The 12,311-nt window shown below is 39.5% G+C and overlaps 1 protein-coding gene across 11 annotated transcripts in view; it reads left to right on the plus strand.

Annotated features, from left to right (window-relative positions):
• The window catches only part of nav3 (neuron navigator 3), a 526,882-nt gene that overhangs the window by 455,473 nt on the left and 59,098 nt on the right, over positions 1–12,311 (plus strand). For all 11 annotated transcript variants that reach the window (XM_074698217.1, XM_074698218.1, XM_074698210.1 and 8 more), the window contains one exon: positions 1,367–1,486. In XM_074698217.1, coding sequence (XP_074554318.1) covers positions 1,367–1,486 — 120 coding nt within the window. The remainder of the gene's footprint in view (positions 1–1,366; positions 1,487–12,311) is intronic.

Genomic DNA, 12,311 nt, shown 5'->3' on the forward strand with positions numbered 1-12,311 from the left:
ATTTAACTATTACTTTATAACAAGTACTAATTTAGTGTTTGCATGACAGATGTTATGGCACTTTGGTTCATATGGAAGAACATTCCAGTAAAAGTGCACTATACATTGCTTTTGAATTCATTATTAGATTTTGAATTTACAATGCAAATAATTATGATTAATCAGGGAAATCATGCGATTAATCACAATTAAAAGTTTTAATTGTTGCCCAGCCCTACTTTTTTTAAATTAAAGTTATCTGTTATTCTAATTCTGTCTAGTCAAAATGTTTATAGAGATATTTTGAATTGGAATAACAGATATCTACAATTCATTTACTTGCTGGTTTTACTGAAGTCCACTCATCCATCTGTTAGCGTTGAGCTTATGCAACCCGCAAGTAATCATAAGGGACTTAAAAAGTAGCCTTTTCACTATATTTATAGAACACGTTGAATATAGTTATCAAAATGATTGACCCATAACATTTCCCATGCTATTCTCTATGCCTGAAACGTCCTTTTGCTTCTTAGTGTTATAACTGACTCCTGTTGCTATGCACACTAGTTTTTGTCTAAAAGAAACACCTCATCGTTCATTGTTAGCCATGCATTCAAGGCCTCAACCATCTTTTGTGAACATTTATTCAAGTAGCCCGCTGACATGCACCAAGGCCATCATCGTTTTGTTATGCTTTGAAAGGCACGGCTCAGACAATACATCTGTTGGAACCTTGAGAGCCCATAAAACACTGACAGATCACCTGAATGAAAAAAGATGAGTCAGTTTCTTTCATGTAAGCTTCACTATGACGTGTGGATGTGTGTGTATGATTGTGTGTGTGGGTGAGCTTTTGACCTTCATTCAGTCGTACCAATAAACGCCTCCAGCCAGTGGGCGTTGTGTTGAAAAACCAATTCGTAAACACCCACATAAGCACTGAGCCTTCTTAGGATCCATAAATTTAAGCTCCAGAAACTAGTTTTTGGGTGCTGGGAGAAGAGGTTGAGTGAGAAATGATGGAGTACAACATCTGTAGGATTAAAGACACGCCAGGACAGAAAATCTAACAACACGTTGGGAGGGAAAGGTAATTAGCGGAATTATTGTCTTAATTAGCTCGACACTAATGATCTCCGTGTCCTGTCAGCTGTGTCAGATTGCTTTCTGGCAGTATCCTCAAGTCCAACACCCACATGCACAGATATACAAACAAATTTACACATGCTCTGATTTTGTGAGTTGAATCTAACAACACGCTCACTTGTTTCATTTCCGTTAGTTGCTTTGCATCACCAAAAAAGCAAACAAAAAAACTGAATCAATCTGACGTTTTATGTCAAACAGGCCTGACATTTTCCTCCTCTAATCAACCCTCCTCTCACAGATACCTCACAGACGGTAGCCTCCACCTGTATGCACGCAACACAGGCAGGACTTCAGATGCGGCTTCCTCTCGAGACGTCTCCCAGAGAGGGAGCAAAGAGGTGCAAGGTGACATAGACAGGTAAGAATCCAGTCTGTCAATCATATGCTGCTGCTTGCAGGGCTGCTTGCTGTTTGATGTGGATGTGGGGAACAAAAGTGAAGCCTGGACTGCAATAGCTCCCCCTGTTGACGTGCAGCACTGTGTCATAAAGGCTGCCTCCTCCATGGGGAACAGATTGAGGATGATCAAACTGGAAAATCAAAGCACACATAAAATCATTTATTTTTTTACATAAATTTTTTTGTTGTTGGATATAGTTCTAAGGATTGTTGTTTCAAAATGATATTTGGTGCTATTAGTCCAGTGATAATGCTAAAATGATAGCTTTGATGACTAATGTTGCTCCTGTGCGTCACAGGAGCAGCAGAGTAGAATAGGTTTGACAAAATAAAACTCAACAAACATTAACCTACAAGCCAGTGAACCACACTTCAAAAAACTGAAAACTTATCAAGTGTATTTGTCTTAAAATTGCCTTATTAAACTCCAGAAAAATGTCTTGTTTCAGTTTATTTAAGGACAAATATAAGGTCTGAGTTGCTTGTAACCCGTAAAAAAAATCTGCCAATTGAACCAGAAAAATTAGTTTGAAAATTTACTTGGAACCAAAAATGTGTAATATGATTAACTTTTTTCCTGTTCCATTGGCAGTTTTTTTTACCTTTTACAAGCAATTCATACCTCATTTTTGTCTCCAAATATCTTGAAACAAGACACTTTTCTGGGTTTGTCAGGTTAATGTGGCTCATATAAAGTCTAAAAAGACACTTGCTTCTGAAAATAAGAAAAATAAGACATTGTTGTGTATTTCATACTTTCCCATGAATCAGTTCTGCCAGCCTGAAGAGTCTTTGCAGTCTTGTTGAGATAAATGTCTGTTATGGTCAGGCAAGGGGCCAGAAGGGCATCAACACAGCGGCTTTAAAAGCAAGTCCATGCTGCAGAGACTCTGGTTTCCAATGCACAAGACATCATAGTTCATCAGTTGGGCATTTTGGCTTTGATTTTTATCAAACAGGAAGTGGAGGCATTTCGAGGTCAAGCTGAGGTTTTGTAGTATAAGGATTCCTGTCATATTGTAAACTTTCCTCAGCAGGGACCTGGGGAGTTAGACGTCATAGGCTTTGATGGCTTCACTTGTTGCCATTCACTTCAGGCTGATTCCAGGCGGATGTTTGCGAGGCTGAGTCCACCAGACTGTTTGCTTTGCAGCCAGTGATGCGTGTGCGTGAGAAAAGCAGTGTACTGTGGTAAAAGTGGCAGAAGGGTTGGAACACATCAGCCTTTCCGAGCAGAAATTTCCGACACATCCTCTTTCAGTCAATTGAACACAGTTTTCCATTCACCTTGAAACTGCTACCTAGCTTACAACTTAGCACGCCAACGAGGGGGACTCAGAATTTAGACATCTATGTCCAGAAAGTAAAAGAATCTTTTCATCTATACATCTTTGATTTTGCTCTGAATAGTTTCAGTGTTGTGGCATCGGCAAATCTTCCCAGGATGGAAAACGTTTCTCTCTACATTAGCTGAGAGAATTTGGTGAATAGAAACTGTGAAAGTCGATTCAGAGCACTGACTTTACCCGTAGTTATGATAAATTGAGCAGAGGTCAGTCCCAGAGTGCTTTATTTCATGCTCATAGTGCTTTAAGAGGAAAAATAGGAGATAAGGAGATGAACAGAGTTTAATTTGTTTTTCCGGCTGAGTGTTCAAGGTTATGAAAGCCAAGGGATGATTCTGTGCTGCCAAGGTGGCCTTTACGATGAGCTTCAGACGAAACAGACAGTTGCATTCTCAAAGTATCTGCATCACGCCACATCTCCAAACTAAAACAGGTGGAAGTAAGACAGAAGTTTTTTGCCCTTCAAAGGTGATGGGCATGGCGCACACACCTCCGTGCTGCAGAGACATCCTCAGCTAAATGAGGTGAAAAGGAGAGGCGTGCTATCGATTTTGAGGCTGTCAGGCAAAGATTGTGATGACGGGCCCTCAGAGAGGCTGCTGGGAATCGACTGACGAAATGACATTTCCTACTGTCGCAACTTCAACTTCTGCCAAGAATTCAATGAGGAGTGGGAGGTATGAAAAGCAATCAGATACAGCTCTCCCTCAGCTTTTGTTGTCTTTCTGTAAATTAGTGAAATGCCATTAAATACAACCTGAAGAAATTGATCACATTTAAACAATTGATCTTGAAGGGGCCGTGAGAAGTTTGAAAATGATCTTTGAAAAGCCTCCCTTTAAGATATATGGCTAACCATAATCCATGTTTTAAAATGAGATTATCAGCGCCAATATTGCTGGTTACATGTTAGTGCTAAAAATGATTTCTATGACTAATTTTGTAGTGATGGTGGACACAGGAGCCTAACTGTCAGACAGAAAAGGGACAGAAGAGCAGAAAGCTAAAAGGGAGAGTGATATAGCTTAAGCTAAAGGCTAGTTAGCTTTTAGCTTAGGCTGTATCACTCTATAACACAGGGGCTAAACTGTTTGTGACAATGTTCAATCCAAACCACAGTCAGCAGTTATTCTGCAGCAGTCTGTTCAAACTGAGTCTATCAATAAAATGAAGAGTGAGGTTACGTTAGCTCTGTTTGGTAGATGACTGGCAGGACATAGTTAACCAGGATTTACTAACGTTACACATTATGGTCATGTCTTAGAGCACCGGGCTGTCAGCTGTGCTAAATATAAACAGCAACTGAACTAATTACAAACTGATGGTGTTTGCTTGTTGTCACGTTAGCCTACAGATATGCCGGCGCACCAGGCCAACATATAGCCGGCTGCTACAACGTTTGCTTGATGTCACGTTTCAAACCGCAGCGCTACATAACTGTACTGATAAAATACTGTCAATCGATGCGTTGTATCCAGTTTGATCCAATCTTTATTTAATTCCGAAACAAACGCACGCCTTACTAAAAGTGATCTACGACAGTGTGCAGAGACTGCCCAGAACTGAAAGGTAAAATAAGTGAGTACACATCTAAAAAATTACCTCAAAGTCTTGGTGAAGGTGAAGGTGAAGTTGTGGTTCCTGCTGAGTCATTGTTTTCTCTTTTTGCTTATGATTCAGGGATTTGTCTGCCCTGTTGTTTCTGGGTTACATGCTCTTTCTTCTCAGCCACGTTCCTCTCTTCACTCCGTGATGCTGTCAGCCAGGGGCGAGTCCGATCATATCTGTGATTGACGGAGCGTCAAAAACATGCTAGGCTTGTCCGCAGGTTCAGAATAGGTGATCAACCTGCCTTCCATCAGTCTCAGCCTGATCTGCCTGTCAGACTATCAGACACTTTGAGGCAGAGGAGATGGATGGGATAAGAATAGCTATAAACCCTGTGAACTGTCTCCTCCATTTTGCCAAGCCCTGGCTGCACCCTGTATGTGTTTTCATCTCAGTGTATGAATATTCCGCCTAAAGTTTATCTCACCTTGCTTTGACATAAATCCCAAAATTGCAGCTTTTCTCTGCTACAGTCTGAGTTAGCGCTTCGAGCCTCTAGGGCGATGAGGAAATATCGATGTCTGCTTCCTCTTAAGATGCCTGCAGGCAAGAAACTCCCAATTGGTTATGAATTTGAACTCTGGAACCCTGTTTTCCTTCTTTCCTTCCTATACTTCTCCTTCACAAAAAACCGTGATAATGTAGACATACACACATGCACACAAAAGTACACATACCTTTGAAGCTTCTCCCTGCCTTCCTCAGACATGTGTGATTGTCAGAAGCTGTGCTGTCATTTCCCACTGACAGACGACGAAGCTCAGGGGAAGAAATTCATTTTGGGAGCTTTTGCTCACCAGGCTTCACACCTCTGGCCGGCTTTAGCTCTCTCCCTGGGACAGGATCTGCCTTCCATGATTGGTTCCTTTTTTTATCCCATAGCGTTCGTCTTCTTCTCCACATAACCCCCTGGCTTTAAGTGAAATGAGTAAGGGATAAGGCCCAGGTTCAAACAATATGTTCCCTGGCTTTGTGAGACTCTTTATCCTGTCTAATGCGCCTGCTGTTTCTTTCACCAATGACAAATACAAGCAGCAGGGCAGGCTCTGATTACAACCGTGCCTTTTATATTTACCTGTCTTGATGATTGCTGTACCATAACTGGAACAGGAGATGAGAATTTTAAAGACATTTTGAGGCCACCTTTTTCTCTCACAGAGAAAAACTGTGAGAGAATTGCAGGGAATGGTACAGTGTCAGCAGAATGACATGACTTAACCTCATGGGGCAGAAGTGGACTAAAGGGGTTAAACTGCAAAAAACTGAAATCTTATCAAGTGTTTTTGTCTTATTTTCAGTAGAAAGTGTATTTTATGACAACTGAAAAAAAAAATCTGCCAATGTATCAAGAGAAAAGTTGCTTGTTACCTCTGCCAAGGAAATTATGTTTTTGGGAGAGTTTGTCTGTGAACAACATAACTCAAAAAGTAACAAACGGATCTTGATGAAATTTTCAGGAAATGTTCAAATTGTAATAAAGAAGGAGTGATTAAATTTTGTTGGTGATCTGGATCACCGTCTGGATCCAGGAATTTTTTAAAGGATTCTTTCTCATAGTGAGATAGGGCCGTTTTCACCATATGTGTATATAACTCCACAATTAATGCTTGGATTGCTTTGCAAAAGAATACAAGACAATAATGATAATTTCTGACAGATGTAAAAGTACGATCCAGATTCTGGCAATATTCTGGATGCTAAGATCTGGAACCTGAAATATGTACTGGGTCATCATAATTTTCAACACTGTCGGGTAACAAATTATTGTACAAACCTGCAACTAACACCAAATTGTAGCAGACAGTCTGCTGAAAGGGAGTATAACATTAAAGTAGGACTAAAGTGTTGGTGACAATCACAATATGCTTGGTGGAGGTCTGTGCTCTCTGAGTGCATTTCTAGTATTAAAGCATTGTTCTAGTTTTAAGCAAATTTTCTTGCAAATTTTTTTTTTATTCCATTTGCAGATTTTTTTTTTACTTGTTACAAGCAACTTAGACCTCTTTTTTTTTTTTTAAACAACTTGAAACAAGACATTTTTCTGGACTGACTAGTTGAATGTGGCTCATTTCAAGACAATTTTTACTTAAAATAAGACAAAAACACTTGTTAAGATTTCAGTTTTCTGCAGTGTACTTTCACGAAGTAATAGACTTTAACACGAAAGACCTGTTTAATTCTAGCAAATTTAAATTGGACAACTTTCTGTTATCACATGTAGGTGTGATCTTTTCCGCAACTGCTGATGTTTTGTGAATTAATGAGTGTGGCACTTCATTGAAGTTGTTGTCAATCATAGTATGGTACAGACTTAAAAAAATCTAAAATCATCACTCTTGTGAGTCTGTGATATTTTTCAAATGCTAGGTTTATGACTTGACTTTCAGAAACTTTTCTTAACTCCATATTAGCTAAGTAATATTTGGAGCAGAGTTTTGAGATTTTTACAGTTTTGCCGTGAATGGTCCAACAGAAACATACAACTGCTATTTCTAAACCAGGAAGACAATGACTAAGCAATAAAACTCCCAACCATCTCGTTTCATCTATCTTTTGGGTTTGATTGAAATAAAAAGCAGTGATCAGGGAAGAATACACACACAGTCACACACCCTTTTCAATGCACAATCTCAGTTGAGTATTAACACACACGTGGTAAAAGTACACATCCCTTCACCCTCCTGGCTCCTCGCGGCCTGCTGGCAGTCGCTGACAGAGTTCCTGGGAGGGAGAAAGCTGGAGTCTGTCTGTGTACACAAGCTGAGCCCTCATGAGGCTCATTATGTTCCACGTTTTTCTTCGTCCTCAAAGACTCCTCTGGCTGCCACCCATAGCCTCCATACTCCCAAACCGACAGAAACCTCAGAGGAACTTGGTTTAAATGAGTCATCAGAGGGAGACTCGTGGACAGCAGGTGACTGAGACCATCTGGGGTTTTCACAGGGAGGATTACAGTTTGCTGGGTCGGATTTCTGTACATCTTTAGGCAATGTTACACTTAGCTCACCTCTATTTCATACATCAGGAGCTGGGAGCTATATTGTTCAGGAAGTATGACTATCAAACACTGTCTTCAACTGAGGTCCTTAATGTGATTTTTGAAAACTATTGTGTGGCTTAAAACCATGAAATAGAGGTAGACAGCTTCAAATGACTAACTTACTTATCTAAGGATAAAACTATAATGCATTAGGAAATATTTAGGATTACAAAGCATTTGATACATTTAGATAAAGCATAGTGCAACCAAAAAAACACCCTGTTGCTCTGTTAACTTTATGTGTTTCTAAAACCAAGGAACTTGGGTTTAAGAAAAAATGGATTAATCAGCCGTTAGTAGTGATGGGAGAAAAAAAAATCAAAAATCATGATTTTTTGTTTGACAATATCAAAATCATGATTTTTTGTCCGAATATTGATTTTTTTTTTAATTCGAATTCTTCATTTTAGTCTTTATTTATAAACTGCATTTGAAAAAAGTTACCACTTTTCTCCAGCAGGGGGTGAAATGTTTCTCTCTGACTCACATGATCTGCATTTTATGGGAAAATATGACTTCTTATATAGTTTGTAGACATTATCATTATCCTTTAACTTTTTCACATAGTCTGGTGAAAAAGAAGCTAGCTTGAATCGTAAAAATTGTAAATATCGAAGAAATGCAATTTAAATTTAATCAGAACCCTAAAAATCGTGGAATCAAATCACAAGTATAGCGTATCGTCACAGCCCTAGTCGTTGGTGTGTTCAAGTTTCATCTAGAAGTGCAGAAATCCTAACCGGAGGTTTCCGCTTGGGTGGAGTCTGGATAAAACCAGTCATAACAAATTGTAATAGATTTCCAGTTGTGATGTTCTGCTACCTGGGCTGCAGAAAGCACAGAGCATTATGCTGATTTGAAGTGCTGCAACGTGATAACATTTCCCAAACTTGGAAAGTATTGTTTCTGTGAAAGAAATGTTCATATCAGCAAAACGATATGAACAAACAAAACGCTTGTTCTGAAACAAATTTATCTTCAGCAGGTGCATGGAAGCTTGGTAATATTGGCAAAACGTTTGCCAGGATCTGAACAGTACAGGACGCTTTTCTCAAAATCAACCATCTGCTCCAAATCAGCTGAACAACAAAAGCCCAGATGCCTCCTCTGATATTCCACTTAAAAAGAAGGTGAATGCAGCCTTGGCTTAAAAATGCCCGTCTAAAAATACCCTCCTGTCATGCAACATAGATGAGCGCGTGCTCGTGGCTTCACTGTCAAAAAAAAAGATGCCCGAGGAGAACGTTTTGACACCGACAGGCTTCCCGCTCTCAGCAGAGACATGAATAAGTAACTAGGCCTCACTTTTAGCATCCTGGTGTCTGGCCTGTGTGTGTGTGTGTGTGTTTCACTTGCTTCCCTCACACCCACCCTCTTGTTTGAGGGCTGGACTGTGGCAGCTGGCTCTGCATTTTTTTGTGATTTGAAGCTTTGGGGGATTGTCGACAAGTTGTGTGTGTTTGAATGTGTGTTGTGTTGACAAAAAGAGAGCTTGTTTGTGTGCTTGTCCTGGTCCACATTTCTTAGTGTGTGTTTCTGTGCGCGTGCAGATTGGAGCAATTTTGTGTGTATGTGTTTGTGCATGCGTGTGTGTTGCTGAGCGGCAGGATCCCAGCTGTCACTCTGCAGAACAGTGACAGTCGTGGTGAAGCTGCACGGCTCATCAGTGCTGCCGTAAGCAGCGAGGAGATTTGGAGGAGAAGGTTTTTGCCATCAATGACAAATCCAGTCGTTATATAAGTTCCTGTGTAGTTCATCTCTGCCAGGGGCGCCGCTTAGGAAGAAAATATCCTCTCTCGCATTGCACCTGGAATTGCCGCACCTCGACATTTTTGCTTTCTAGCTTTGTGAAGTTTTCTGGCACCTGTCTGTCTGCTTCTTGTCTGATTCTTGTCTTTTCTCTGTCTTTCTGTCGTAATGATGAGCATGCACACGTAGACTAAACTTAGAAAACTCTGATGGTAATTGGCAGAAGTTTTAGCGCCGATTTGAGTACCCAGCTGTGCCTGGCTCTTGTGATCATGCAAATGTGCATCCTCACTTGTGCAGGTGCTTGCATGCAGATTTCTCCCCTTTCACACACACACTCACACACACCAACTCAAAAACACACTAATTAGCCATCTTTTCATTCAGAGAAGCTCAAGGGAAAGTTTCCTTTTTTTTTGGTTGCTCAGTTTTCCCCCACTTTCTTATTCTCTGGCACTGGTTCAAGTGTGCCCTCCATTCTGAATGCTTCTCTCTATTTATCGTTAATCTGAATATTTCCCCTTTTTCCCCTCCAGGAGAAGTTTGATATCCTCATTAATTACTGTACCCGCTGAATTAATGAGTGAAGTCAAACAGTGGCTAAGTGGGCAGTGATGAAATAAAAAGACATCCTGCCCCATTTTATTTTCATCAGTGTGACTTTTGAGTCCTAAAACAAAATCACAGAGATGTCTTAATTTAAATCAAATATGTTCAGCGCTTGAAGCCACAAATATCCACAGAGGCTGAAGCTCAGTAAGGCCTCTCAGTGTTGCAATTACGCATCTATTTTGGGTTGGATTCAAGATGTTGAATGCTGTTCCCCACATAGAGAAGAAGAGTGTTGTGAGCACAAAATGTACTGATAAGACATTAATAGTGAAATCTTGACAAATGGAGGATCATCATGCATCCCAGAAGCTTTTTGTCCTCGAAGGCCCCGGTAGTTTCAGTCTAGAATCTATATCCTGAATATTCCCTTACCTTCACACGTCGTCTAAAACCAGTTACATATATGCTTGTAGTGATAATTGTTGAAAATTATTTCCCTTTCTTACTTTGTTTGTGGTGTAACCATGTTCTCTGTCTGTCACACACAAGTTAATCATCTTTCGGACTGAAAAAATGATAATAACTTTATTTATATATATATATATATATATATATATATATATATATATATATATCACCATATATTTATATTTTAGAAACAGAAGTTTACAAAGTGCTTCGACATCAAAGCACAGGGAAACAAAAACAGAACACAAGGCAAAAAAAAAAACCCGAGCAAAGAGCAAATGTCACAGGAACCCAGACAATACAAGAACCATGCAACATAAAATGAGACCACAAGACTTTAATAAAAGCTAAAAATATAAACTCAGTTAGAAAAAGAAAGAAGGCAAAATGGCAGTTAAAAAAGCAGGACCGCAAATATGAAATAATGAAATTACAATGATGATAAAATAAAGCATAATAATAAGGCAGATATAATCTAGAATAACACACATTAGCAAACAAATAAACAAGTAAAAAGCCTAAATGGGCATCAATGAAAGGATTAAAAGCGAAACAAAGTTGGGTAATAAATTAGATAAAATCTAAGTAAAAGTACTAATTAATATGTTAATATAACATAGGAGAAGTAAATAAATGATGCTGGCCTTAAAAATTGTGGGAGATAAGAGAAAGAATAAAAAGACAGTTAAGCCAAAATAAGATGAAGATAAAAATAAAAGATGAAAGACAGCATCACATTCAAGCCAGTTCGGGTGAAAGACAGCATGACAGTCACCTTGAGTGAGTCAGTGAAAGATTAAAATCTCATTTATTCTATAATTTCATCATGAAAACGTCAACAAATTATTAACACTAGGCTTAGAATAACAGCCAATTAAAAAAAAAGACCTTCTTAAACACTTTCATGACCAGAAATGAGCATGTTTAAGCAGAAAACAGCAGTTTCAGGTTCAAAGCCAAGATCTGAGATTGGTGCTGAATAATAACTTGCAAGACACTCAACATTAAGAGATTTAGTTCAGTCAACTTGATGCAGTGAGATTTATTTTCTGGTTAATTGTGACTGCAGACATGTAGGAAAAGCAACGCACACATTCTAGCAAACACACACTATAAAGACCGAAGTCCTCTGGGTCACGTGTCCCCCTGGATTGATCAAGTGGGACCTGAAGGTGACAAATCTGAAAGGGTGATGCATGATGAGGTCAGACTAGCTTTTTCCCCCGTGTTGGATGACAGGTCCCATATGGTCCAGTTGTTGACCTGCTCACACTGCTTCTTTCAGCTTTGATATCTGCAAGGTTTACGATCCTGATTTTTTTTTATTTTAAGCAGGAGAATCAGGGCAGAAACTTGTGTCAGGAAAAAAGGGGAAAAAAAGTGTGTCACCAACCCCAACACGAAAAAAAAAATCAAATACAAATTTCTTTCTCCATGTGCTTTGTCACTATCAGCAACTCTACCCTCACATGAGATAAGTGACACATAAGAAATAAATTGACCTTTCTGTTCACACAGACTTGTGCAGCCATTCAGAGATCTCTGCCCTGACTGAAAGCGTTTAATGGGGAGCACTGATGCAATAGTGAGTCACCTTAAAGTGACACAAAGGTGACTCAGAGGAGAGTAATAGTACATTTATGTCCTTCCCTTGTGCACAATGCGTGTGCTGCACTTCACAGGTCAAGCCTGAAGTATGCAGGACACCCCATGTGAATCTACGCACACTGACAGGGCAGACAGTGGTCCTCTTTATTACAGATCGATTCTTTTTCTGTAGAAAGAGGGAAAGCGTTTTTGTGATTGTTGGTATTTTTGACCAGAAGTTCAAGGAACTTTCTAAGAACTAGTTTCAGGAACTAAAGAGATCAGCCGGTGTTTCAGCAAAAAATCGACTTTGTTGACAACTTTCAGCAGGATACACCCTCCTCAAACAGCATTAGATTATACTTCAATACTTAACTGATGACAATATTTTTATGTTTTGCTACAAAACTAAACTAGGATGCGTTCCTGAGGAC

The sequence above is a fragment of the Halichoeres trimaculatus genome, unplaced genomic scaffold (genome assembly GCF_033239565.1).
Source record: "Halichoeres trimaculatus isolate MK-OKI-2021-1 unplaced genomic scaffold, fHalTri1.1 fHalTri1_scaffold_21, whole genome shotgun sequence".
NCBI lineage: Eukaryota > Metazoa > Chordata > Actinopteri > Labriformes > Labridae > Halichoeres > Halichoeres trimaculatus.